This window comes from Lampris incognitus, chromosome 2, assembly GCF_029633865.1.
Source record: "Lampris incognitus isolate fLamInc1 chromosome 2, fLamInc1.hap2, whole genome shotgun sequence".
Taxonomy (NCBI): domain Eukaryota; kingdom Metazoa; phylum Chordata; class Actinopteri; order Lampriformes; family Lampridae; genus Lampris; species Lampris incognitus.
This window is the reverse complement of record NC_079212.1, coordinates 49,747,349-49,775,041: the sequence shown is the minus strand read 5'-3', so window position 1 is coordinate 49,775,041 and position 27,693 is coordinate 49,747,349. Positions and strand designations below refer to the sequence as shown.

Here is a 27,693-nt window from a genome sequence, read left to right as displayed (position 1 = left end):
TGTGTCTCCAAGAGAAACTAGCCCACTTTGCTCTCCACAGAGCCGTACATACGTTTTTGGGATCCACGACGTTTGATTTGATTTATTTTTATGTCGAACATGTAAAAAGAGAGTCCAGCCCCTCTACAGGCGGATTGGTGCGGCATCAGCAGTAATGCGGACATTGTACCGGACCGTTGTGGTGAAGAGGGAGCTGAGCCGGAAGGCAAAGCTCTCAATTTACCAGTCAATCTTCGTTCCAACCCTCACCTATGGTCATGAGCTTTGGGTAGTGACTGAAAGGGTGAGATCGCAGATAAAAGCGGCTGAAATGAGTTTCCCCCGTAGGGTGTCTGGGCTCAGCCTTAGAGATAGGGTGAGGAGCTTGGACATCCGGAGGGAGCTCGGAGTAGAGCCGCTGCTCCTTTGCGTCGAAAGGAGCCAGTTGAGGTGGTTCGGGCATCTGATCAGGATGCCTCCTGGCTCCTTCCTTTGGAGGGTTTCTGGGCACAGCCAACTGGGAGGAGACCCCGGGGTAGACCCAGAACTCACTGGAGGGACTACATATCCAATCTGGCCTGGGAATGCCTTAGGATCCCCCAGCAGGAGCTGGAGGGCGTTGCTGGGGAGAGGGATGTCTGGAGTGCCCTACTTAGCTTGCTACCACCGCAACCCGACCCCGGAGAAGCGGCTGATGATGAGATGAGATGAACAATAAACCTATACAACAAACTCAATGAACAAGTTATCATTAGTACTACTACTACTACTACTACTGCTACTTTCAGCTGCTCCCGTTAGGGGGCGCCACAGCGGATCATCCGTCTCCATCTCTTCCTGTCCTCTTCATCTTCCTCTGTCACGCCGGCCACCTGCATGTCCTCCCTCACCACATCCATAAACCTCCTCTTTGACCTTCCTCTTCTCCTCTTCCCTGGCAGCTCCATATTCAGCATCCTTCTCCCAATATACCCAGCATCTCGCCTCCACACATTTCCAAACCATCTCAATCTTGTCTCTCTTGCTTTGTCTCCAAACCACCCAACCCGAGCTGTCCCTCTAATATACTCGTTCCTAATCCTGCAAACAAACTTGCAGGATTTGGAGATAAATCTGAAGCAAATTCTCATAAGCAACACAAATATTGCCTGTTCAAAAAGGAGTAGGAGGAAGTATACTCTTATTTATTCCTACACCTTCTGGTGTCTGTGGTTGGGCCTGTCCTGTCAGCCTGAGGAGCAGAACCTAGCCGGCTCGTTTCATGCTCCGTTCTCGAAGCCGTTTTATGAAATGGCTGGTGTGTTAGCCAGATAAAATGCAGCCCAGAGGGTCACCTCCTGCTGCCTGACGGTGACGTGCCCCGACACGTCCATTTCACAGGCGTCAGTCACCAGTACAGAGTGCTGCGTCTGGTTCCCACACCCGCATTCCTCACATTGCTAAGGAAGCCCCACACAATGAGATGAAGGAAGCACCTCGCATTGCGAATGCTACGACTAAGCTTTTATTTTCAAATACTCCCTTCCTTTTTCTCACACGATCTTAAAGGCACGTCATGACTCCATGTTGCCCAGGCGTTGTGGACCTAGAGGTCCATTGTGGTACTCTGGGGAACTGTGTTGGCAGTATTGCAGAGCCATGTTGCTTAAGTAGATGTCTCAACCATCCTGATGAGATTGCATGACAACATCTTGCTGCCAAGAAAGAATAATTTCTGCGTTTGGTTCCACCCACTTGTTGACTGGGAACTCAACCCTCGTTGACATCGGACTTGTTTTTTAGACCAAGTCAAAAGTTGAAGCACGTCAATTGTAGTCAGTGCTGCAATCGATAGTTGGCCTTTTAAAGCCCTTCTGTTGTGTTGCGGGTCAGAATGAGCCATCGCAGTGTTTAACAGCAGGGAGAGGACTCTACGTCAGGGGTGTCAAACTCCAGGCCTCGAGGGCCGCAGTGTTTGCAGGTATTTGTTGCAACCATGCACTACACCACCTGATTAAACTAGTTCCTTTTCCTCCTTGATCCAGGTGGTGTAGTGCACGGTTGCAACAAATACCTGCAGACACTACGGCCCTCGAGGCCTGGAGTTTGACACCCCTGCTCTACGTGATCTCTTCTCAACCTGGAATGTGATGCCTTTTCCTACAGGCTCCCCAACATTAGAAGATATGTTCATAATTCCATGGAAGCTGTAAACCACTAGGGTACTACGAGTGTCTCAGGGTCATGTTTGACCCCAAGTCATGTGTGACCCTATAAAACCGAGTGGTGTCCGCTGGTTAAATGCAGTCTTTCTGCACGGTGGAGAGGGAAAACCCAGATAGTCACACAGTCTGAGATGAACGACAGCTTGTTTCTTCCGGCAAAATAGATTTGGGGTTTAAAATCAAGTTAAGTTGCTTTGATTTAGAGGTTTAATGAAGGTGGGTCATAAATGACGAGGGCAGTGTACACAACATGTGGACACCACGGGCACATACTACACCTGTCATTTTTTTCCCTCCGCTGTGAGTTTGATGGTTCAGGTCTATTTTTTTATTCCGCTGCATGTGCGAAACATATACATGCAGTTTTCGCGTAACAGTCAAAATGTTAACATTAATCATGTGAATATAAACAGCAGTATGTACTTACTCGTGTCTCCTGAGCCAATATCTGAGGTTTCAGACATGAGGGCATGAAAATATGCTGTTATCATTCTGATGTTGTGACTATGATTACTATTATAGTTTATCAAACACCGATCGAGACAAACCTGCAAATCAAAAACCAATGACGGGGGCGTCCGGGTGGCGTGGCGGTCTATTCCATTGCCTACCAACACAGGGATCGCCGGTTTGAATCCCCGTGTTACCTCCGGCTTGGTCGGGCATCCCTACAGACACAATTATCCATGCCTGCGGGTGGGAAGCCGGATGTGGGAATGTGTCCTGATCACTGCACTAGCGCCACCTCGGGCCAGTCGGGGCACCTTCTTGGAGGGGAGAGGGAACTGGGGGGGGACTAGCATGATCCTCCCACGTGCTACATCCCCCTGGTGAAACTCCTCACTGTCAGGTGAAAAGAAGCGGCTGGCGACTCCACATGTATGGGAGGAGGCAGGAGGACGCATGTGGTAGCCTGCAGCCCTCCCCGGATCGGCAGAGGGGGTGGAGCAGCGACCGGGACGGATCGGAAAATAGGGTAATTGGCTGAACACAGTTGGGAAGAAAAAGGGGGGAACATCCCCTCCCCCCCAAAAAAAACTTGAATGACATACTGTGTATTTATGAAGTAGAGAAATACACAGAGCTGTATTACCCGAGCCAAGAACAACATGGCATAAGAAACCGCCTGGAGCCATTAAGGCAAGTTTTTAATATGGTTTTAACTGTCTTCCATCCCAGCTCCACCAGGAGTAAAATCTGCTGACTGCACCTGTCTGCAAGGGCAGGGCAGTTGGATATGACATATTTTTAGGGTAAACTTCAGAAGATGTAGGTAGAGGTGGACTGTACTTTAAAGCCCCTCGCTCGGGTCTGGTGCTGTCCTGACCCTGCCAGGGCTTTTGTAAATGGCCTTTGGCTTTATGACTGAGCATAACTGGAATGGAAGGTGTGGAAGGATGGTTTGATTTTGATTTTTTAATGTTATTAAGAAATGTAATCCATCAAATATACAGGAAATGACAAACTGTGAGAGAGGAAAAAAATGCAAGCAGGGAAGCAGAGAAAGAAAATCCACAGCGGATGCAGGAAAATGTGTTCTGCAGCTGCTGGCATAGACTGAAAAGTTGACGCATGCCGTCACTATTGCAGTGCTGGAGTTTTTAGCAGGAAAGCCACTCTCGGTCGTCATAAAATATTGTACTAACATCAGGGCCTGTGGGAAGTTATGGTGACATAGATAACATTTGTTGTGTGTCCAAACCCTCAGGAAGTTTGCTTTTGACTCCTCACAATCTCATTGCTTTGGAGATGACATAACCTTGGTAGAGCAGGTCAGAGCACAGGAATGCGGAGCCACGCCGAACAGTGAACAAAGGACAGGTGGCAAGGCGGAGAAGCCGAGGGAATGTTTGGATCTACGATTAAGGTGAAAGTCACATCTTTTCTGCACCTTCTTGTGTGTGCCATGGAAGCCACCCATGACACACCATCCATGCTACAGGCATCAGATTTCGTGTTTTCATTCCTCAGATCCTAGTCATTTTCAGTTTTGAATGCTCATGACCGCCTCTGGTGTACGAGCTTCTAAAGAATGGTTGACTGAAGCGTCGAGAGAAGAGTTTCACAACAGCATTTATGCATGTGATGACAAAGAGACTGTGAGCTAGACTAGCTGGGTAAAGCGGTCGACCATGGGCGACGTTTTCTTCAAAATATGACACAAAAGCACAGCAGTCCTCGGAACGTTAAAGTGCAACCATCAAGGGTGATCTAAAGCAGGTGTTAAGCGTAAGACACCGCTTCTGGTGTGCGAAGATGGCGGCGCGAATTCGCGTTTGCAGCGGCCTCACCCAGTACCGGTGTGGGAAGATGGCGGCGCAAACTTACGTTTGTGGCGGCCTCACCCAGTACTGTCCATGCAGTGTCTTTGTCCACGTCTGCGTCTTAAGTTTTGTCTTTGTTTGACGGCTGGGAGAGCTGGTGCTGGATCAGCTGGGATAGCCTGGTCTGCTGTCCTGTGGGCCCAGAGACCACGGTCCGGTCTGGAGCTGCGCCCGAAGAGGAAACACCGAGGGTGGTCTGACAGGATGTGGAAACGGGGCGGGCTAAGCTAACTGCTAGCCCATACAGACCGGCAGTTCCGACAGTCATCCTGGCATTCGCTGTCCTGGACAGTGAATTTATATATATATATATATATATATATATATATATATATATATATATATATATATATATATATATATATGTATTTTGTAGTGTTTTGTAGTTTAGCTGTATGTTTTCTTGTAGTTTGGATGTGTGTTTTTGTCTTTGTGTTGCACTGCTGTGGGCTGGGGGAAACAATATTTTGTTTCATTTCATGTGAGCAGGGGCATGGAATGAAATGACAAATATTCCTGATTCCTGGTTACTCTTTCATCAAGTGCATTGTGGTCGTCAGCTCTTGAACCTGTTGGAGATGTTTTGCTGTTCTCCCCTGGCAGCCATACACCTGTGCAGGTCCAGTGATGGTGGCTAGCATAGCAGCACTAGCCTGAAGGGCTGGTAGCTGTTTTTCTACCACAGGGAAGAAACAAACAACTTGATTTTGCTTTGTTAATTTATAGACCGTTTATAGTCAGGGGTGCACATAATTTTTTTGGTCTGGTTCTCAAAGGAGCACCTGAGGTTCTTGCTTGGTGCTCTGGCTTTTTTTAAATGCATTTTTCCATGACCCACCCACCTCACAAAATGAACAAAATATGAGGGATACGTGGATAACATTACATGTACTTTAATTTCAATTGAAAATGAATAAAAGCAGTAGGTTACAACAACATTCCTGTTCTTTAAAGTGCCATACATGTGACTTTCAAATGAAATGACTGCTCTTCAAGCACTGAAAACTAAATATACAAATGACTGCTTTTTCAAACACTGAAAACCAAATCAAACTCACAACAGATACTGCTATTTAAAGCACTGAAAGTTCTGTTATCCTACAGGACATCATCGTCATCTTCATCACTCCCCTCCAGACTGTCTTCCTCTATTTCAAAAACACCAGATGTACTAGGCCTGCTCCTTTCTCGCTGCTTCAGCCTACGATTAGCTGTTTGCATCCACAAGTCTACTGCTGGCTTTGGGTCAAAGGTTTCTGTTTTGAACTTAGATAAGTGGATGTGCATTAGAGATGAGAGGCGATAGACTGACAGGCAGGATCTGTACTTGTTTTTTATTATATTCAGGTGTGAAAATCCCCTCTCACACGCAGCACTGCTCAAGGGCAGTGTAAGAGACAGCAGAAGGACTTTCTGAATGTTGGAGTAACTGCCTGGGTTGCTGGTGTTCACTACATTGACTAGATCATGCACAGAGGAGGCTGCCAAACGTTTTCCAGCTTGCTTTAAACACATCCACTCTCTTAAAGTTGAATCTTTGTCAACACGCATGCTGGCCTCATATTTCTCAAGGATGTTACTAAGTGTTGTGTTCCCAAAACCATGGAGGTCTTTCATTTCATTAGGCCAAGTTGTAGGATCAAAAATCAAAAAGTGATCGCATGATTTGAGGGATTCATATCTGCTTTAAAATTCATGAATTAAAGCTCTCAACACATCAATCTTATCCCTGTCAGCTTCAGCATGTGCCACAGTCTCCTCCCTGTACTTGCCCTCACTGCCCATCAGTAGCGTCAACTGTCCAATAGCAACCATGAGCTCATCTTTGCATTCACCAATAGTAAGATTGTCTTTCTGGAACCTGAGGGAGGTGAACTGTAAAATGTTCCCAACATCAAGCATGTTGGCTAGGAAACAACGAAAACGCTCTGTGCTGATATGTTTTAGGCTACTGTCATCACTTGTTGCCACTTGGATCTGAATGGCTGGTAACATTCTCCATATTTTAAACAGAGTCTCTTGTCTCCATGCAGACCATCTGATGTTGTGGAACTTACCTAGTTTGACAAAATCAATGTCTTTCCCCTCACATATCTTTTGTAGTTGTGCAATTCGTTTTGCACCCCCTTTCTTTAAGTAAAAACTTAGCAAAGTGATGATAGATTTATTAAATGACTCACAGTATGGGACCGCACGATCAGCTGATTTAGCGCAGTTCTCCAACGTGTGGGCGGTGCACAGGATATGCACAAGGGAATCCCCAATATCCACCATCTGACGTAATTTGGGACGAACCCCGTTGTAAACTCCAACGTTGACCGCTGCTCCATCACTGCATACCGACACCAACCTTGCCTTCCACTCCGCTAAACCACAATCATTGAACAGTTGCACAAGTCCATCCACTATGTCCTGTGCTGTTCGGTTGGCCCCCAGATTAATTAATCCAAGGAAGTCTGAGCTGTATTCTCCATTGCGGGACACAGAAACAATGTACACAATTTCCTGCTCCGTTTTTGTTATATCTTCGGATCCATCGAAAAGCACACCCCAAAATTCAGCTGCTTTCAGTTTTTCACTTAACTCTGAACTTATTGTCTGAGCGATGCTCTCCGTGATGCGGGATCCCCCTTCTCGCGAATGATAAGCAGTCCCGACGTTAACTCCTAACCTCTTGAGAAGCGGAATATCCTCCTCATATGAATGCATAGGACGTGCATGTTTCGCTTTGTGAAAGGCCAACAAGAACATGTTTGTCAGTGCCTGATGTTGTTCTTCCGTCAGTCTGTCTTGCCACCTGTCGAGCAGGCCGCTGGGTCTCTGGTCCTGGCTGCGCCTGTTAGCAATAGCTTCCACTACTTTCTGGTGTTCTCTGCTGTTTGCATGCTTATCAAAAGCTGGATGGCTGAAGTTTTTTGTCCCCATATAAAAGTGGCAGTTTCTGTACGCTAATGTGGGATTTTCCCGACATAGTTTACACCACATCTCAGTGCGGGCGTCATCTGTTTGAAGCCAGCCGATGTCCTGCAGCCATTTCTCTGAAAACTTACGCTTTGACTTTGGTTCTGGTTCAGTATGGCGTTTCTTTGGTGGAGGTGGAGGAACACCAAAGAAATTACTCAATGTCGCTTGCTTCTTTGACATTCTGGAGAAATTAGTGGCTCATACTATAGCATTGGCTAAAAGCAGTGGCTCATACGCTGCACTGCAAAATGTTTGGTACGCAAATGTGCAGTAAAACACTTGAATCTGGTGCTTGTTGAATATTTTAAGTGCGCATGCGCACCTGCGCACCACTTATGTGCACCTCTGTTTATAGTCCTCCAAAAGTTAGTCTACAAGTGGTTGGAGAATTTAGCTGCCGGACTCCTAAAACGGTGTTGGTTCGGCTTCATAGCAAATGTTTATCTATTCCATTCATCAGAAACGGAGCAAAGAAGGGAAAGAGAAACAAAGTTCAGAGTGATTTATTTTTCTCTCAAAACAGGGTTTGTGCAGAAGACCTGTGTATTTAGGATATATAAAACCCCTTTTTTCCAAATATAAGCCACTGATTATAAGAATGTTGCCGGGTTCTGTATTTCTGTTCATGTCATTCAGTGTAGTCCTGTCAGTGGAGCCCACCATATCGCCCCCTGTTCTTCCAGTTAACACAACTTTTGGTGAAATAAATGTAGTATTAAATGTGGTGCAGTGTGTGTTTGTGACTTGCTGACGTATGAAAATGAACAGGGACGCTAGCTAACGGTGGTGTGTTTCTGGCTGAGGACCGTGGCCCACCGCAGGACTGAGCTCCTCGCTGTGCGCTTCCTTCTCTTATCTCCTCGTAGCATGCTCAACCCCTCGTTCTAAGAAGCTGCTCTCACTTACCCGGAACCCCTAATTACCACCTACTCAGCTTCTGGTAACGCTTAGTCTTGCCTGTACACACAAACAGGCACATACACACACAGTTACGGAGTTGCATGGTATCTCCCATCCTGTCAGAGGAAACCGGAGTCATAGTTTCCTAACCCTGTCCAGTTAGTCATATCAGTCCAGCGATGACAACGCCGGCGTGTCAGACAGCTGAAGATGAGAAGGGTGTGGGAGAGACGTCACGCCTCTGCAATCAGACGAGGATTCCTGACATGCCTGAGGGATGATGGCCACGTAACCTGGCCTCTCCCAGCTCCCTCCGGTATCCTCCCTCTACGTCAGGTTGTGGTTCCCCTCCCCCGCCGTCCAATCTTTTCCCATCGCTCTCACCAGCGTTGTCGCTCATCCCATCTTCTTCTCATCTGGGCCAAGTCTGTCGTCGACCATCTAACTGCAGTTTCGAAGTGACTAGAAATGAAAGCCATTGGACAGTGGGTATTTAGGAATTTGGATATCTAAAAGAAGAAACGGATGGAAGTGTTAAGGGCAGGACTTGTAAGAGGGAAAATAAAGCCTCGCTTTGTTTTCTGCAGTGTTTTCTCTTTCGTTTCTGGCAGTAGCTGGATGCTGCTCAGTCTGTTTGCTCTTAAGTCATCGAAGGCCTTCACAAACGACTCTTTCTGCGATTACCTCTCGGGCCGTCCTCCGGACATAATTTCCAGTAACATTCCCCAGATAAAGCGTCCTTTATCCCGTCTGTTAACTCCTACCTTGACCTCAGGCCAATCGAGACTGGAGTTTGTCAGTTAGACTTTGATAAATCTCCCATTTAAATCGTAACAGCTATTCAGGTCAGATTAAATAAACTCATGATGTTGAAATGTTGTTAATATTGTTGAACAAATTCAGTTTAAGAGGTGAATGTTGTGTTTCTTGCTGTGATGTGTATCAGTTAAGTCGGCCCAGGCACGCCTGCTTTCTGATAGGTCTGAAGTTAGTAGCACATTTATTTCACCAGCAAACCCAGTCTGTTATATTATTCTAACATGCTTTAGAATTCATCTTAATATGTCTTGGCTTTAACTCTGTAGAGAGACCCAGACTAGACACATTTGTGTAAAATGTTTGGTTTATTTGATTAGATGAAAAAACCTTCTAACGTTTAAGACTGTTTAGACGTCGAGCTGTAACAACACTTGCATTATATGTGGGTCTACTTCAACACACGCACACTGGCTCCCCCTAGTGGCTATCATAGCACTACATACTGTTTTGGTTTGAAATGGACCATCCTGAATCATTTCCGGGAAGGGGACGGATTGTGGGGTGGGCGTATCAGGGATGACAGAGGGGAAAAAATGTCAACAATGAAGGTTGTACTGTAGGGAAGTTCTGCAGAACTGAAGAATGTTGTACTGTAGGGAAGTTCTGCAAGAACTGATTAATGTTGTACTGTAGGGAAGTTCTGCAAGAACTGATGAATGTTGTATTGTAGGGAAATTCTGCAGAACTGATGAATGTTGGACTGTAGGGAAGTTCTGCAAGAACTGATGAATGTTGTACTGTAGGGAAGTTCTGCAGAACTGATGAAGGTTGTACTGTAGGGAAGTTCTGCAGAACTGATGAAAGTTGCACTGTAGGGAAGTTCTGCTGAACTGATGAAGGTTGTACTGTAGGGAAGTTCTGCAGAACTGATGGGATTCTAAAGAACAGAAACTTTTCTAATCCGGATGATGTGATGGAGCACTGAGTTTTGGTGATGGTGTGGATGCTCTCCTTTTACCAGTTAGTGCTTGTTGTGACTGTGCACATGACTGATGCTGGTGGCTTTTTGGTATTTTTTTGGTTGCGACGTAGTCTACCTGTATGGCACCGTTGTTGGATGGAAATTTCCATTCGGCGCTATGTGGGTTGCACCAGTCATAAGGGCACCCGTTGTAGGAGACCTATCAGTTCTCAGTTTGTTTAAAGGTCGAGGGACCTTTACGGAGGGAATCCACCTTTGCTTTTTCGTTTCCCTGTGGTCTTTGTGTGTGGGCTTGTAGGGAGTTTTCTGGACTGTGTGTATGCGTTGTTGTGGTTTCTCCCATGGTTTTTTAACACATTGTTTTTCATACCTAATGTGCTGATGCTAACTGTTTTTCTCTCTCTTCCTTTTTGACTTCTCTCTCTCTCTCTCTCTCTCTCGCTCTCTCTACCCTTCAGGAGCGGTTTGCAGAGATCTTTGGCAACGACGCGGCGGCAGAGAGCAGGAAGTCTCAGGAGAGCTTCAGGAAGTGGCTCCTGGCAGGGATGACCTTGGTGACAGGGGTTGTGGTGGGGTCCCTCATTGCCCAGAAACGTCTGTGAGAGCTGAAAGAAGACAAGAACCAACACCCCCACCCCTCAACATGCATATTCCCGCACACACACACACATGCACGCACGTACGCACCCATGCACACACACACAGATGCGCACACATGTACCCCTTAACCTACAGAACGTAAAGCTTCAAATGAAGGATCTCTTTGGCGTCTATCCTCTCCTCTAGCGCTCTTTTACTTTGCCAAGAACTGCTGAAGTTTACATTTGTTTTTCTCTTGATGCACTGAGAGAGAGTGGTGGAACTTTTGAGAGAAAACGAGAGCAAGCATGAAGACGAGGGAGAGAGAGACGCTGTTGTTTTTCTTGTTTTATGTTCAACTGGACTCCAACCCCAACAATCCTCGTGAAGGGCGGGACACCGACTGGTCCCTGTACCCTCCTGACCTACTGTAATGAAGAATTTTAACAATTGTTTTTTGAGTTTTACAGCACCCTCTAGGTGTGATTCCTTTTTTTCCCCCCCGGAAAGGACAAAACTGGTCCCAGTCTTTAAAAAAAAAGAAGAAAGAAGAACAAGCGTGTGTTGTTGAGCCAAGTTAGCTCCGAGTCTCCCAAAATGATGACGTGTAGCTGGGCTCTTGGTCCCACAGACACCTCTGCAATAGTTATTGTACGTGCCATATGGAGAGTGAACGCTGGGGAGATGCACCACCTGCCCACCCTGTACAAAGGAGGCGCTCCGAGCAGCACAGCTTTTGTGCTTCCCCATTTCCCGCCACTTACCCTTTTTCATCGCAGCAACATTCAAGATCACCTTCCACGTCTCCGTACACTGATAACTTTGGCTTGGTCACGCCTTCTCCTTCTCCATCCTCCTACACCGGCGTGATCAGACAAGACACTAATTCAGCGGACATAAAGGGGAAGGGCGTGTTTAAAGACCAAACTGGCAACCGAGTTCTTCGTTAGTATGTGTGTGTGTTTTTTGGTGTGTTGGCTTTCACCTCCTGTACTTTGAAATCCCGGCGCTCCCGCTGAGCTGTGGTTTATGGTAGTGCGCGCCGACTTCCGCCCCATTGGGCCGGGTCAGTGGGTCAACTAAGCATAAACTGCTGTGCATGGCAATACGAGGAGAATCGGTATGGCTGCTGCGGAGTCTGCACACGTGGCTGAGATGGTCACGTTCTCCCGAACCGTAGCAAAGGACGCAGCGAATACAGTAGCAGCACACGATAGATTCAGCGGCGCTCTGGGGACACGGACACAGACGTCCGGTCATAGGTTAAAAGGGAAACAAAGGACAGCAACACCAACAGCGCTAACGATTCTTTAAACTTAACAGCAGTGGTCACGGATGAAGGTTGGACGTCTGTCACGTTGTCGTTTGTCAATCAATAATTTGCAATAAAATCCCGCTCGCGCGGGATGATGTGCAGATGTAACGGGGGTGAGGGTTGGGGTATCGCAGGTAGCAGCGGGGGGGTGGGGGGGTGGTGGCCATAATGGCCGAGTCCAATAATCCTTTGTTTCCTTTGATCCTTTATGATTTACTTTGGAAATGTGCAACTTGTCAGATACATTGTGTGTTAATGTAACCACAGCGAGCAGCATTGCCTTTGATATTTTATGTAGCAAACTAGTTTTGTAACGAATGATGCAGCTGTCTTAACAGATGTGCCGCTCTGGCCCGCAAGCTGACGGGGTGGCCGTGAATGTGTCGGTCTGCATCTCAAGGGTCCGATACCCCAAAACTGCAAATACTTTTTTTTTGTCTTAAATCTATCTGTACTCTTCTCCACCACCACCACCACCCCTCCTCCCCCAAAAGTCTGTCACTTCTCCATCTCGCCGCATCTTTACCTCACCACCCAACAAACCTCCCACCACCACCACCACCACCACCCATTCCTCTGTGATCTGCAGCAGCCTGTCACGGCAGGTAGTCATGTGTGTCAGTCACCGCTGGACCACCTGCTGCTACACACACACACACCCCTCGCAGGCATGGTGCGCAGGAGAGTGGAAGAAGGCTGCCCCGTCGTTTCAATTCCCAGACATCTTTAATTTAAACACGGTGTCACTCAAGAGAGCTGCCTGTCAGCCGGCGTTCGGCATCGCGCTCCCGACGGCTGGCATCTGGATTAATCTGCTAGGGAGCGGCGAGGGGAGAGGGAAGGGGGGAGAGCAGGAAAAGAAGGGAGGATCCGAGGGGGAAGGAAGGGTTTGGGTTTGAGCGACAGGAAGCTGCTCCTCCCTGTTCTCTCCATCCCCCCCCCCCCCAACACTTTGGCCTTGATGTCATTATAACGGCACGCCCCCTCTCGAGGCTTGCTGCCGCTGCCACTCACGCACTCTCACGTGTGCGTTGCCCCGCCGTTTGTTCCGCCTCATTTACATATGGAACACAATATTTACCACGTCTTTGATAACCGGAACATCGAGCACATCGCAGGCTCACGTTCCTCAGTGGGCAGAGGTGCAGGGGAGGCGCCACAATCCTGTGCCTGTTTCCTTGAACCCGTTTAAAGACTTTGAGAGCCCTTTTCTTATGCCGACCGGTGAGGTGTGTGGCTGCAAGGCCGACAGGTGTGCTTTAGTCAGGGAGACGGCTGAACCTCTGTGCGTCCGGCCTAAGGGATGAAACCGGGGAGCAGGAGGAGGTGGTGGTGGTGGACGGAGTGGACCTGCTCTCACTCTGCATGGATGAAACGTCCATGATCACACCAGTCACATCAGTCACAGGACCCAACCGCCAGCTGTGCCTCCTGTCCACACAGGAGTCCCCCCCCCCTCACTCTCGCTCATTCTCACTCTCGCTCTCACTCATTCTCTCTTCCTCTCTCACTCTCGCTCTCACTCATTCTCTCTTCCTCTCCCACTTGCTCTCACGCCCTGGTTATTTCTCTTGCTCATTCTCTCCCCCTCTCTCCCTCTCTCTCACTCACTCTCCCTTGCTCTCTCTCGCTGCCTCACTTGCTCGCTCTCTCTCTCTCTCTCTCTCTCTCTCTCTCATTTGAATAGTGTGGCTCTGCCATTCTGCTAATGCTCATTTCACATTTCCATAGCACAGTCACCCGGTCGTCAGAGTTCATCCACCCACATGTTCTCCAGACTTCCCCGACCGAATATTGTCATCCTCTTTCTTGTTCTCCAGTTGGGTGTTTTATTTTGTGCGTGTGCGTGCGTGTGTGTGCACGTGTGTGAATGTTGTTATTTTCCCCCGATCTGTTTGTGGGGGGACACGTTTCTTGCCTAAATAAAGTCTCCATTCTGTTGGTGGGTGATCCGGTCACGGTCCTGTCCGAGCACACGATCCTATCCGCCGAGCTCTGCTCCGATACATTCCAGTACAGTAAATATATTTTTCTAGCGTATTCTCTACAAGAAACTGCTTGCAGGCTCTTCTCTGCCGAGTTCCTCCCCCTCCTACGTGAGCGTGTGTATGCATGCGTGTGAATTACTGTATGGCAAAAAAAAAAAAAAACAAACAAACAAGGAGTCTTAACAGCATTGGCACGACACTATACGTATACTAGTTATTTAAACTGATTAGAATAGTGGACTAGCTTAGTAATATATTTAAGGAATAAAAAAAAATCATTGATGGCTTTGAAACATTATTTATATTTGGTGTAAAAAAAAAAGAAGAAGCATCCTTTGAATGGCCTTAAACATTGCATTGATGTGAATTGTTATTGTGTTTTTAGGGTTTATTGGACTCCTACTAGACAAGAAAATCCAAAACCAGCAAGAAGCATTCCTTTGTCCCAAATAGCGGCCCTCTCGTGTATTCTCATTGGCTCAGCAGTACTAACTGGCTCGGGAGTACTAATCGGCTCGGGAGTACTAACTGGCTCGGGAGTACTAATTGGCTCAGGAGTACTTATTGGCTCGCCACGTCCGATGGTCGATTTGTTTGTTTTAAATGCCATCGTGAAATTTGACCTGAATAAAGACCGTGCTGGAAGATCTGCTGAGTCTGTGGTCTGTCTGTCCTCGTCCCCGGGCTGGAGAGCTGCCTCACTGTGCTGGAAAGTACCGAGAGGTACGTGGGTTACCTCTTGGTACTTGGTAATCACCCGCAGGAAAGTTCATTTCATACCAGAAACCCTCCTCACCTGACACCAAACCACCAACACAGCAGCAGCAGCAGAGAGGTGACGGTGAGAGGTGGCTCTTAGAACTGTAAGGACCTGTTACCTGGATGGTCCGGACCACCGCCGCTGCTTCACACTCGTGGGCCCGCGTACACAGATACCCGTTATAGACCACTGCACTTCCGCGTTCGAACGTTAGAGCGGGGGGGCGCTAGAGAGGGATAGAAGCCGGCAAGGTTGAACAGGGTTTAAATGGCTAACTATGTCGCTACGTTGGCTGCTGCGGACAAGAACCGACATTTGCGAAAAACTCGCAGTGTCGGTGGCCAGTGTCCTTTCAATCGGAACAGGGGAATGGGTTAATAACCCCACTCAATGCATTACACCCTGAAATGATAAAAGGCAAACATTAAATCACACATCATGACCTAGAGCAGCCATGGGGAAAAGACACAGGAACTAGGCTACATTTTCAACACACGTTTGCATTTTATTCAATTATTACTTTTTACTGGCTTACACATGACTGCATGCAATGATGCATGATATACTACTCAATAAGGATGACCATAATAGTGTGATAACAATGTTTGCATTTTAACTGGGTAAGGGAGACCGGGGTAGTCACCCCTTGTTTCTAGGAAAGATAAACAAAAATTGAGCACGTGACCAAATATTCAGGGGGAGGGACCATTTTATGATTTTTAATGGATGAAAATACATATGGGTTTGAATAATGTGATCCCATTCAGACAGGTTTAGCTAACTGTGGAATTCCACATAGCCACCGGCTCAACCTGCGCCAGACCAAACTGTTCCAGGGAGGGAGAGAGAGGGGAGGAGGTGAGGGAGGGGCCAGAGCGGGTCTTAGAAAATATGAGTGGAGGAGGGAAGGCAAGGGGAGGGGAAGAGGGGGATGAATCAACCTACCCCGCAACTGAGTTTCACATCTAGCTGCTACAGTGTAGCTGAAGGGAGTCTGGCGAGGGAGACTACAGTGTAGCCAACATCATGCGGGTTGTAGCCTAGCTAGCTCGGCTACATCTCGTTCAATGTGGCTAGCCTATTACACTGACTAAATCCGTTTTCCCATCTGGGCCCACTGATCTATTGGCATTCGGTAACACTTTAGTATGGGGAACGTAGTCACCATTAATTAGGTGCTTATTAGCATGCAAATTGGCAACATATTGGCTCTTAATTGGTCATTATTACGTACTCATTAATGCCTTATTCTGCATGGCCTTATTATACAACCAGTAAGCCATTAACTATGAATTTTCCCTCTAAAACCTCAGAATTATTGCTTATTAGTAGTACCATCTCAATATGCTTTGTTTAGTATGGACTTTATAAGGTGGTAGTACCACAAGAAGAGTTATTCTCCCTTACTAACACTTAATGAATATGGTCTGTTCTTACATAACAAAACACAAAAATACAAGTGTTCATAGTCTTAAATTACTGTAAATTAAGTTTTTGTTACTTAGAATATGTTCCCCATACTAAAGTGACATCTTGATCATTACTAATTCACTAGTAATTAAGTTTTTTTATGTTCCCCATACTAAAGTGTTACCTGGCATTCTAACTTGACATTTTGGTGATTATTAAATGTAGAATAGACTTCACCTATTATTAGCTAGTTAAACTAGCTAACATTACCAGTGACGTCATGTTTACGTCAGACCGCAGACGTAAACATGTTTGCTGTCCTGATCCCAGAGTTGTCCATCCTTGTCTTTCCTTCTGATCGCCCGGAGCCATTTCAGTCGTTGTTCTCCCTCCTTCTGCCTTTTAGGCAATACAAAAAAAACAATATTTGGGTTGTTTTCCTTGTTAATAGTACAGTCCACCACGCAGCAACTTTTGGGCATCGGAGCTACGGCTAGGCTGCGTATCTAATACAGCGCGGCTTGGGCGGCTTTGGGTTTTCTATCCCCCCTCTCCTGGCGGCCTGTTGTCAAGGTACCCGGATGTGTTCCGGTGGTCTATGCTCGGTCCCCACTAAACCAGCGGTCACACAGCAGCACCAGGAGTCGCCTCCCTCTCCCCTAAGTGTCGCCTCGGACTCGGACTCCCAGACTCCTCCGCGGTTTCGCGGCCGCAGCGCGTTAACGAATCATGATTGGCTCTACAAAATTCAAATAAAAACACGTTCGGTGATTGGCTCATCGCAAAATCCCCCACCTCCACAGCGGGCATCTCTACACTGCAAAGCATCCTGGTAAATGTAGTAACTGGAGGAGAAAATACATATATAGTGTGCGTTCATCATATTGTAGCGAATTCGGGGGACAACACAATCACAGGAACTGCCGCGCCCGGGAAGCGAACCTGTATCGCCCGCACCGCAGGAGACATCGCTAACCGCTCGACTAAAGCGTCAGACCTGCGAACCAGCGGCCAGCGTGTCTACTTATCCATGCACGTTACAATATTTTACTGGTCCTTCCAGAACGTAGGTAAGAGGGGCGTCCGCAAGGGCGTAGGAGAGAGTGTTATATTGGGGGGGGGGGGCAAACCCTGTAGGGGGGCCCGGGGGCAGGCTCCCCCGGAGACATTTTTTAAAAAAAAACAGTTTTAAACTGCCATTTCACAACAGTTTTCAGCAAAGAAAAACGTGTTTCATGGCCATATGATAAGGCCTCCCCCGGAAGGTTGTTATTATTATTATTATTATTATTATTGTTATTATTTTATTTCGGCAGCTAAATTAACCATTTTTAAGCTACTTGAGACAAAAACGTACAGCCTACACATCTGTACATCACTGAGGCAAATCATGGTAGTTGGTTAACGCATGAAGTTGCCAAACTACCAAAACACAGTACTGTGAAATGAATGTGAATACTACATAAAGCACAGTACTGTGAAATGAATGTACATGCTATTTAAACACAGTACTGTGAAATGAATGTGAATACTATATAAAACACAGTACTGTGAAATGAATATGAATACTATATAAAACACAGTACTGTGAAATGAATGTACATGCTATATAAAACACAGTACTGTGAAATTAATTTACATGCTATATAAAACACAGTACTGTGAAATGGATTTACATGCTATATAAAACACAGTACAGTGAAATGAATTTACATATTATATAAAACACAGTACTGTGAAATGAATGTACATGCTATATAAAACACAGTACTGTGAAATGAATGTGAATACTATATAAAACACAGTACTGTGAAATTAATGTGAATACTATATAAAACACAGTACTGTGAAATGAATTTACATGCTATATAAAACACAGTACTGTGAAATGAATGTACATGCTATAAAAAAACAGTACTGTGAAATGAATGTACATGCTATATAAAACACAGTACTGTGAAATGAATGTACATGCTATATAAAACACAGTACTGTGAAATGAATTTACATGCTATATAAAGCACAGTACTGTGAAATGAATGCACGTGCTATATAAAACACAGTACTGTGAAATGAATGCATATGCTATATGAAACACAGTATTGTGAAATGAATGCACGTGCTATATAAAACACAGTGCTGTGAAATGAATGCACGTGCTATATAAAACACAGTACTGTGAAATGAATGTAAATACTATATAAAACACAGTACTGTGAAATCAATGTAAATACTATATAAAACACAGTACTGTGAAATGAATGTGAATATTATATAAAACACAGTACTGTGAAATGAATGTGAAATACTATATAAAACAGAGTACTGTGAAATGAATGCACATGCTATATAAAACACAGTACTGTGAAATGAATGTGACTAATTTATAAAACACAGTACTATGAAATGAATGTGAATACTATATAAAACACAGTACTCTGAAATGAATGTAAATACTATATAAAACACAGTACTGTGAAATGAATGTAAATACTATATAAAACACAGCACTGTGAAATGAATGTAAATACTATATAAAACACAGTACTGTGAAATCAATGTAAATACTATATAAAACACAGTACTGTGAAATCAATGTGAATACTATATAAAACACAGTACTGTGAAATGAATGTACATGCTATATAAAACACAGTATTGTAGCGAATTCGGGGGTCAGTCCGGGAACCGCCACAACCGGGACGCGAACCCATATCTCCCACTCCGCAAGCGATAACGTTAACCACTCGACCCTTTAGTCGAGCGGTTAGCGATGTCTCCCGCGGTGCGGACGATACGGGTTCGCGTCCCAGCTGCGGCGGTTCCTGTGGTTGCCCCCCGAGTTCGCTACAGTACTGTGAAATGAATGCACGTGCTATATAAAACACAGTACTGTGAAATGAATGCACGTGCTATATAAAACACAGTACTGTGAAATGAATGCAAATGCTATATAAAACACAGTACTGTGAAATGAATGCATATGCTATATAAAACACAGTACTGTGAAATGAATGTACATGCTATATCAAACACAGTACTGTGAAACGAATGTACTTGCTATATAAAACACAGTACTGTGAAATGAATGTACTTGCTATAGAAAACACTGTACTGTGAAATGAATGCACATGCTATATGAAACACAGTACTGTGAAATGAATGTGAATACTATATAAAACACAGTACTGTGAAATGAATGTGAATACTATATAAAACACAGTACTCTGAAATGAATGTGAATACTATATAAAACACAGTACTCTGAAATGAATGTGAATACTATATAAAACACAGTACTCTGAAATGAATGTAAATACTATGTGGCCCGTGGAATTAGATACCACACAGGACACAATTACTTCCGGGGTTCTTGTAGCTTTAATTTCATTGTTTGAACCTTCGAATGCAGATCGTTTTACTGAGTGCATACATTCCTGTGTCTTTCGAGCAAACAGCTCATAAATGTTCACAGATGTGGCAAGTTTAACAGAAAAGATTTTAAAAGAAAAATAATAAATACAAAATACAACATACGGTGCAAAATACGGCAGTGGACTATGTATGTTAAACAGGGTTTAACAAAGACATGTGGAACTTCATGAAGATCGCGCAACTTCTCACTCTGTCAGTTACCTTGTCATGCCTGCAATGGCGAACAGTGGTCGACGGCTCGCGCCCAAAATCACCGAACATCAACTCCAGTAGCGTCCCTACTTATTACGGAGTCAGAGCACCGTCACACCGCAATCTTCAGGCGCTTCACACAAGAAAAAAAAGAAAGAATACCCAAGATGCACTTGGATAACTTGCAGAAAGAGTACCCAAGATGCACTTGGATGACTTGCACGGAGTTACAATAAAAGTCCGCAACACTGCCACTTACTGGTCAAAACATGCAATGACAACCAAAACTATAAAAATACACTCACAATCTGCTTCACAATTTAAATACATCAAATAACATTTTACATGGCTTGACAGTGTAACAATTACATATATTAACAGTTAAACTATACTAAATTTAAGTGGGAAATCATTTAACATATTTAACAGATTTACTACCCGGCTACATACTCCCCTGCAAATATAGTCAACGTCCTCGGTGACTACGAAACATGAACTGACTCAAATACTCCCTGCAAGGCCTTTTCAAAGAGAGCAGCACCCAGGCTTGTCAAAACCTTAGAGACCATGTCTGTGCTGACTGAGACTGCATTACAGGCTGACTTTGGCAGATGAAATGGGTTTGAATGAGATCCAGCCATTTCCCGCTGGCTTTTCCTAATGGCCGGTTTAGGTGTATAGGTTCTACGTCCTGCTCCACCAGCATCATCTGTTAGTGCGGGCCTGTCCCTGTTTTCAATAATGGGCAAGTCACTGTCGCTAACGTCTGGATGCACATCATTAACACATTCTGTTTCTGTGCCACAATTTCTCATATCTGAATAACCTTCCTCAGGTCTTTCACCGTCACTCTCATCAGTGGGTGCTGTCACATGTAAACTAACACTTTCTGCTGCAAGAGGCAGGTTAGGTACTTGCACAAGCCGGCGAGGGATGACTTCCTCAACAATAACAAAATCAGCCTCAGGTGACTCAGGCTCATCCTCAGCTACAGGCTGTGTAGTGGTCTGTAACCTAGTTCTAGTTCTTGGTTTGGGAACTGGTTTTGCACAAGGTCGCAACTCTGACCTATGAACTCTTTTAATGGGACCTCCCTCAAAAGGTTCAACAGTGTGTGTGGTACCCTGGATGTCAACTACCTTGTAGACTGTTGAGGTCCATGTGTCCTGAATCTTATGTCTACCTGGGGGTCTGTGACGTAGGAAAACCAACTGACCAATGTCCACAGGAGGACAATACACCTTCTCATTTTGCAGTGAGATCCTCTCAGCTGCCTTCTGCTCTGAGTACTCTCTGGCTCTCTCATGTGCCTGTCTGAGTCTCTCCTGATGAACAGACAACCAATCCTGTTTCCTGTCTGACACACACTCACGCCCTAATAAAGCATCTACTGGGAGATGTGGCTGTACCCCGAAAAGCAAATAATAAGGCGAGTACCCTGTGGTGGAATGAGGAGTGACATTATAGGCATATACTACTTCAGACAGATGCTCTGGCCAACGCTTTTTTTCTCTGGTGGGAGTGTCCTTAACAAGTCATGGAGTGTGCGATTGTATCTTTCACACTGACCGTTTCCCTGTGGCCTGTAGGGAGTTGTCCGTGTCTTTTTAACCCCATAGAGTTTGCACAGCTCTGCTATAATTTCACTCTCGAAATTTCGACCTTGGTCTGAGTGCAGTCTCTCTGGGACCCCATATTTCATGAACCACTCCCTGAGCAAAACTTTAGCTGTAGTGTCAGCCTTCTGGTCTTTGGTAGCATACACTTGTGTGAACTTTGTAAACAAATCGGTCACAACAAGGACATTTTCACGGCCATCTGAAGTCAACTCCAACACTGTAAAATCAACAGCCACCACTTCTAGAGGTCGGGAGGCCAGGAATGCCTGAACTGGAGCATGGATTTTTGGCTGAGGCATCTTGGTCAAAATGCACCGCTCGCAGTTTTTAACCCAGCTTTCAACATCCTCGCATAGCCCTACCCAAAAACACCTCCCTCTTAGCAAGTTTACAGTGCGCTCTATGCCCTGATGTCCCATGTTGTTATGTACATTTTCTAGAACTTGGTCCCTCAAACAACTAGGCACGAGTAACTGCCACACTTCTCCATGACGTGGGTCTGTGATAACCCTGTACAACAACCCTTCTCGTTGTTGTATGCATCTCCATTGTTTCAACAATCTTTTCACTTGACTAGACAGGGCTGCTCTCTCTCTGGGGCATGGCCTCCTCCCCCGATCCCAAAATGCCCTAAACTCTTTTAGGGTGGGGTCACCGGCCTGAAAATCTACCAGCTCCTCTCTGGTATAACCTGGCAGTGTGGGGGTGTTGCCCTGTTTAGTACCTGTCTCACCAGACCTCGACTCCCCAGCACGGATCTGTCTCACTTTGTAACACTCCAGACCTCTAGAGACAAGACCAGGATCCAGAACTGTTCCTCGCTCAATCAGGTTACACACAGTGATACAGTCGTCAAAATCCGAGTCAGGGTCTGTTTCAGGCTCCCCTGCAAACTCCTGCCTAGAGAGAGCATCTGCGGCGGCATTACTGCAACCAGGACGGTACTTAACCTCGAAATCAAAAACAGACAGTTGCGCTACCCACCTCTGCTCTATAGCACCTAACTTGGCTGTCTTGAGGTGGCAGAGGGGATTGTTATCAGTCAGGACAACAAACTTTGAACCAAGCAAGTAACCCCTGAATTTTTCAGCAACTGCCCATTTTAAAGCAAGCAACTCCAACTTCATGCTACTATAATTTCGGTCATTCTTCTCAGTCTGGTGTAGTCTGCGGCTAGCATATGCTAGGACACGTCTGGTGTCACTTTGCTGCTGACACAATACAGCGCCTAATCCATGCTGACTAGCATCTGTCTCAACTACAAATGGTTGTGTGAAGTCGGCAAAACCCAAAATGGGAGCAGAGGTAAGTTTTTCCTTTAACTGCTCAAAGGAAGAGTCACAATCTGGTGTCCACATATTACAAAACTGGTGACCTACTTTCCCTGTTTTTTTCACACCTGAACATTTGTTAACTAGGTCATGCAGTGGCCCGGCAATCTGTGAGAAGCCTCGAATGAATCTCCCGTAGTAACTACAGAAACCCAAGAACGACTGCAGCTCTTTGGCAGTGGTTGGGACCTTCCAGTTCTTAACAGCAGAGACCTTGGAGGGGTCAGTTCCTATACCTTCTGCTGACACCTGATGACCCAAAAACTTTACTGACTGTTGTACAAAAGCACACTTCTGCAACTTCACCTTAAGGCCCGTCTCTGCCAGTCTCTTAAACACAGTCTCAAGTCTCTCCAAATGCTGCTCAAATGTCTCTGAAAAAACCAAGATGTCATCTAGGTAGACCAGGAGTATCTGAAAAATGAGATCATTCATAGTAACTTGCATAAGTCTCTGAAATGTAGCTGGACCGTTACAAACACCAAAAGGCATTCTCACATACTCATACAGACCAAACGGTGTAGTAAATGCAGTCTTAGTCCGATCTCTCTCATGCATAGCTACCTGGTGGTATCTGCTCGCCAGATCTATGGTCGAAAAGAACTTTGCCCCTCTCAGCGCATCAAAACTCTCATCAATTCTCGGGAGCGGGAATGCATCACGTCTTATCTTTGAGTTGAGTTTCCTGTAATAGACACATAGCCTCAGACTACCATCTGCCTTTCTCACTAGTACTATGGGCGAAGCATAAGCACTGGAGCTTTCTTGAATGACCCTTTTTTTTAGCAGCTTGCCAATATGTTCCCTGACTTCACTGTACTGTGTGGGTGGGATTCGTCTGTATGGCTGTGTTACAGGTATGTCATCTGTCAGATGGATCTCATGTTGTACTTTGTCAGTGTGGCCTAGATCGTCATCTTCTGTTGCAAACACTAAAGAGTACTTCTCCAGTAACAAAGTCAGCTGTGCTTGCTGTTCTGGGCTACCACAAAAATTGAGCTTGCCAAGAATTTCCTGCACATCTGTCGGTGTTTCAGGGTGTTCACTGATACTCACTTGTTCAGTGTCTGCTGAGATTCTCTGGAACTGTACCTCACAAAGCTCATCACTTTTCACACAGTCTACCTGAGTCAAAACCCCTAGCCTAGTCCGTGGCCCTAGCCAGATATCTTCATCAGACATGTTCATGACTCGGACTGGAAAAATGTGATTGCCCGATGAAACCAAAGTAGGCACAACAAGCAAACCTCCAGGAACGGGGACACCCACAGACTCCAGCAACAAAAAAGAACCATCCTCACTCACGGTCCTGAGTCCCCTAGCCATAACTGTAGCAGCAGATGAAGCATGTATATGGACTATATCCTTACCAGCTACCCTAGCGAAAGAGAGTCTGTCTGTTGCATGTACTGCATGAAGATGATTAAAAGCCTCTCTCCAGTTTGAGTCAAACCTCTCCTGCAGTGTGGTGTCAAACTCAGTGTGTACTAGCTCTCTGCATTTTTTGACAATGTTCATCCCTATTAGACCTGGAACAGAGGAAGAGTGTTCAGAATCTTTAACTATCAGAAAACCTCGCTCTGGGATAGTCGGACCCATGGCTTCTACATCAAGCTCCACATAGCCCATATAGGGTATGTCTAATCCATTAGCTGCAGTGATCTTTAACCACTCAAATGCCGGGTGAATGTCTTCGCCTTTCACTGACAGGTGTTCCCTGAAAAAACTCTCAGAAATTGTACTGGCCTGACTACCAGTGTCAAGTAAGCAGGACACTGTAACACCTCGTAGTTTCACCTCAACAGTTTTACATTCCCCGACTGCACACTCTAAGATCCTGCTTCTGTCTGGAGTCTCTTTTGGTGAGTCAGCTTCCTCCCCTCGAGTTGTGTGGCTCATGACAACTGAGGGTGCGAGTTTTCCTGCACTACATAAGAACTAGGTGTTGCGTCCCCTTGACCCCCTCTGGCCTGTGGGCATTTTCTTGCAATGTGACCTATGCCTCTACACTTGAAACAGATAGGCTGACCATCTGGTGTGAACTTTGGCTGGGGTCTAGGTCGTGGCTTGGGCTCTAGGAATGTCTGTTGAGTGCTGCGCTTACTCAGTTCACCTACAGCAAAGGCTAGATCAGCGAGTGTTTTGCCTAACTCTGCTAGCTGTTTTTCCTGATGGGCTACTGCTCTCCGAACATAATTTAATGCAGTACCTTGGTCATTGTTTGTTTCAATAGTAGAGCACTGGGTTTCTGGGACCTCTGATGTAACTTGGTTGCTCTTTATGACCCTGGGACGATGAGACCTGCTGTCCTCCATCTCCCACAGGAGGGCCTCGTTCCTCACATCTAGAGGACTGCTCTCTGGTTTGTCCCTAACCATTTTCCGTAGTTCACGCCTGAGTGCTGCTTCTCTTAAACCCTCAATAAACCGGTCTCTGAGCACAGTTTTCTCATTAGGTATTACATCTGTGGACTGTTTCACTACAGAGCTCAAAATCTGGGATAGTGCATGGGAGTAGTCACGGAGGTCTTCTCCATCAGTTTGGTTACGGTTGTAAAAGGTCTGCAAAAGCTGTTTGGAACTGCGCTTTTCCCCAAATGCATTGCTCAGGTAAGAGTATAAATCACTGGGCCTCACTGACTGACCCCTTATGCATAGTCTCACCTCTTCTAATGCAGGGCCACGCAATAGAGATAGTATATAGTCACATTGTTCTTCTGTTGTTTGCTCTCTGTATCTTAAAACCCTTTCAACCTCTTCAATAAACTCTTCGACAGATCTCCTGTCTGTACCACACTCCCCACTAAATGCTTGGATCTGGCGTTCTCTTGGAACGTAGATGTATGAACGTGTGGGTGCACTGTTATCACTTGCTCTCTGAGCCCTTGCTTCACCATTTAACCTGGTGAGCTCATCTCGCAGTCTGGCGAGCTCTTGCATGGTGGTCTGCATTTCTTTTGTAGCACCTTCACCTATACCCGTTATGCCACCTGAGGTGTGGCCATTATCATTACGTGAACTCCCTTCATCACCAGAATCACTAGACATAATGATATATTAATCTTTACTTAGTCCAGTATAAATGAGGATATTTAGTTCAAAACCTGGTTCAAGGATACTACAAGGACAGTCTTTAACTTGGAGCCTTGCTGGATCTTGGTCTTTGTAGCTGAAGTTAGCGCTAGAGTCCTCTGCGCTGGTACGGCTGAGTCGTGTGAAACAGGAAGCACCAGAACCTCGTAGAGCCCCTCACGTCGTCTCTCGCTGGTCACCACCTCTACAGCAGGATGGCTTCAGACTCAACACCAACGGACGTCACCAGCAATCTTCACCACTGCCGTATTTTTTTTTTAGTAAAAATAAGCCTCTCTGTTGCCAATTTAAAAAAAAAATGTTTTAGCTACACCACTCCTGGTACCAAAATTATGTAGCCCGTGGAATTAGATACCACACAGGACACAATTACTTCCAGGGTTCTTGTAGCTTTAATTTTATTGTTTGAACCTTCGAATGCAGATCGTTTTACTGAGTGCATAAATTCCTGTGTCTTTCAAGCAAACAGCTCATAAATGTTCACAGATGTGGCAAGTTTAACAGAAAAGATTTTAAAAGGAAAATAATAAATACAAAATACAACATACGGTGCAAAATACGGCAGTGGACTATGTATGTTAAACAGGGTTTAACAAAGACATGTGGAACTTCCTGAAGATCGCGCAACTTCTCACTCTGTCAGTTACCTTGTCATGCCTGCAATGGCGAACAGTGGTCGACGGCTCGCGCCCAAAATCACCAAACACCAACTCCAGTAGCGTCCCTACTTACTACGGAGTCAGAGCACCGTCACACCGCAATCTTCAGATGGTTCACACAAGAAAAAAGAAAGAATACCCAAGATGCACTTGGATGACTTGCACGGAGTTACAATAAAAGTCCGCAACACTGCCACTTACTGGTCAAAACATGCAATGACAACCAAAACTATAAAAATACACTCACAATCTGCTTCACAATTTAAATACATCAAATGACATTTTACATGGCTTGACAGTGTAACAATTACATATATTAACAGTTAAACTATACTAAATTTAAGTGGAAAATCATTTAACATATTTAACAGATTTACCACCCGGCTACAACTATATAAAACACAGTACTGTGAAATGAATGTAAATACTATATAAAACACAGTACTGTGAAATGAATGTAAATACTATAAAAAACACAGTACTGTGAAGTGAATGTACATGCTATATAAAACACAGTATTGTGAAATGAATGTGAATACTATATAAAACACAGCACTGTGAAATGAATTTACATGCTATATAAAACACAGTACTGTGAAATGAATGTACTTGCTATATAAAACAGAGTACTGTGAAATGAATGTACATGCTATATGAAACACAGTACTGTGAAATGAATGTGAATACTATACAAAACACAGTACTGTGAAATGAATGTGAATACTATATAAAACACAGTACTGTGAAATGAATGTAAATACTATATAAAGCACAGTACTGTGAAATGAATGCGAATACTATAAAAAACACAGTACTGTGAAATGAATGTAAATACTATAAAAAACACAGTACTGTGAAGTGAATGTACATGCTATATAAAGCACAGCACTGTGAAATGAATTTACATGCTATATAAAACACAGTACTGTGAAATGAATGTACATGCTATATAAAACACAGTACTGTGAAATGAATGTGAATACTATATAAAACACATTACTCTGAAATGAATGTAAATACTATATAAAACACAGTACTGTGACATGAACGTAAATACTACATAAAACACAATACTGTGAAATGAATGTGAATACTATATAAAACACATTACTGTGAAATGAATGTACATGCTATATAAAACACAGTACTGTAGCGAATTCGGGGGTCAGTCCGGGAACCGCCATAGCCGGGACGCGAAACC

General features: G+C 45.1%; 1 protein-coding gene across 2 annotated transcripts in view; it reads left to right on the top strand.

Moving 5' to 3' along the window:
* The window catches only part of bcl2l1 (BCL2 like 1), a 53,994-nt gene extending 39,353 nt beyond the window's left edge, over positions 1–14,641 (top strand). For both annotated transcript variants that reach the window (XM_056273504.1, XM_056273502.1), the window contains exon 3: positions 10,571–14,641. In XM_056273504.1, the coding sequence (XP_056129479.1) occupies positions 10,571–10,714 (144 nt within the window). In that variant the 3' untranslated portion in view covers positions 10,715–14,641. The remainder of the gene's footprint in view (positions 1–10,570) is intronic.
* Positions 14,642–27,693: the final 13,052 nt, after the last annotated feature.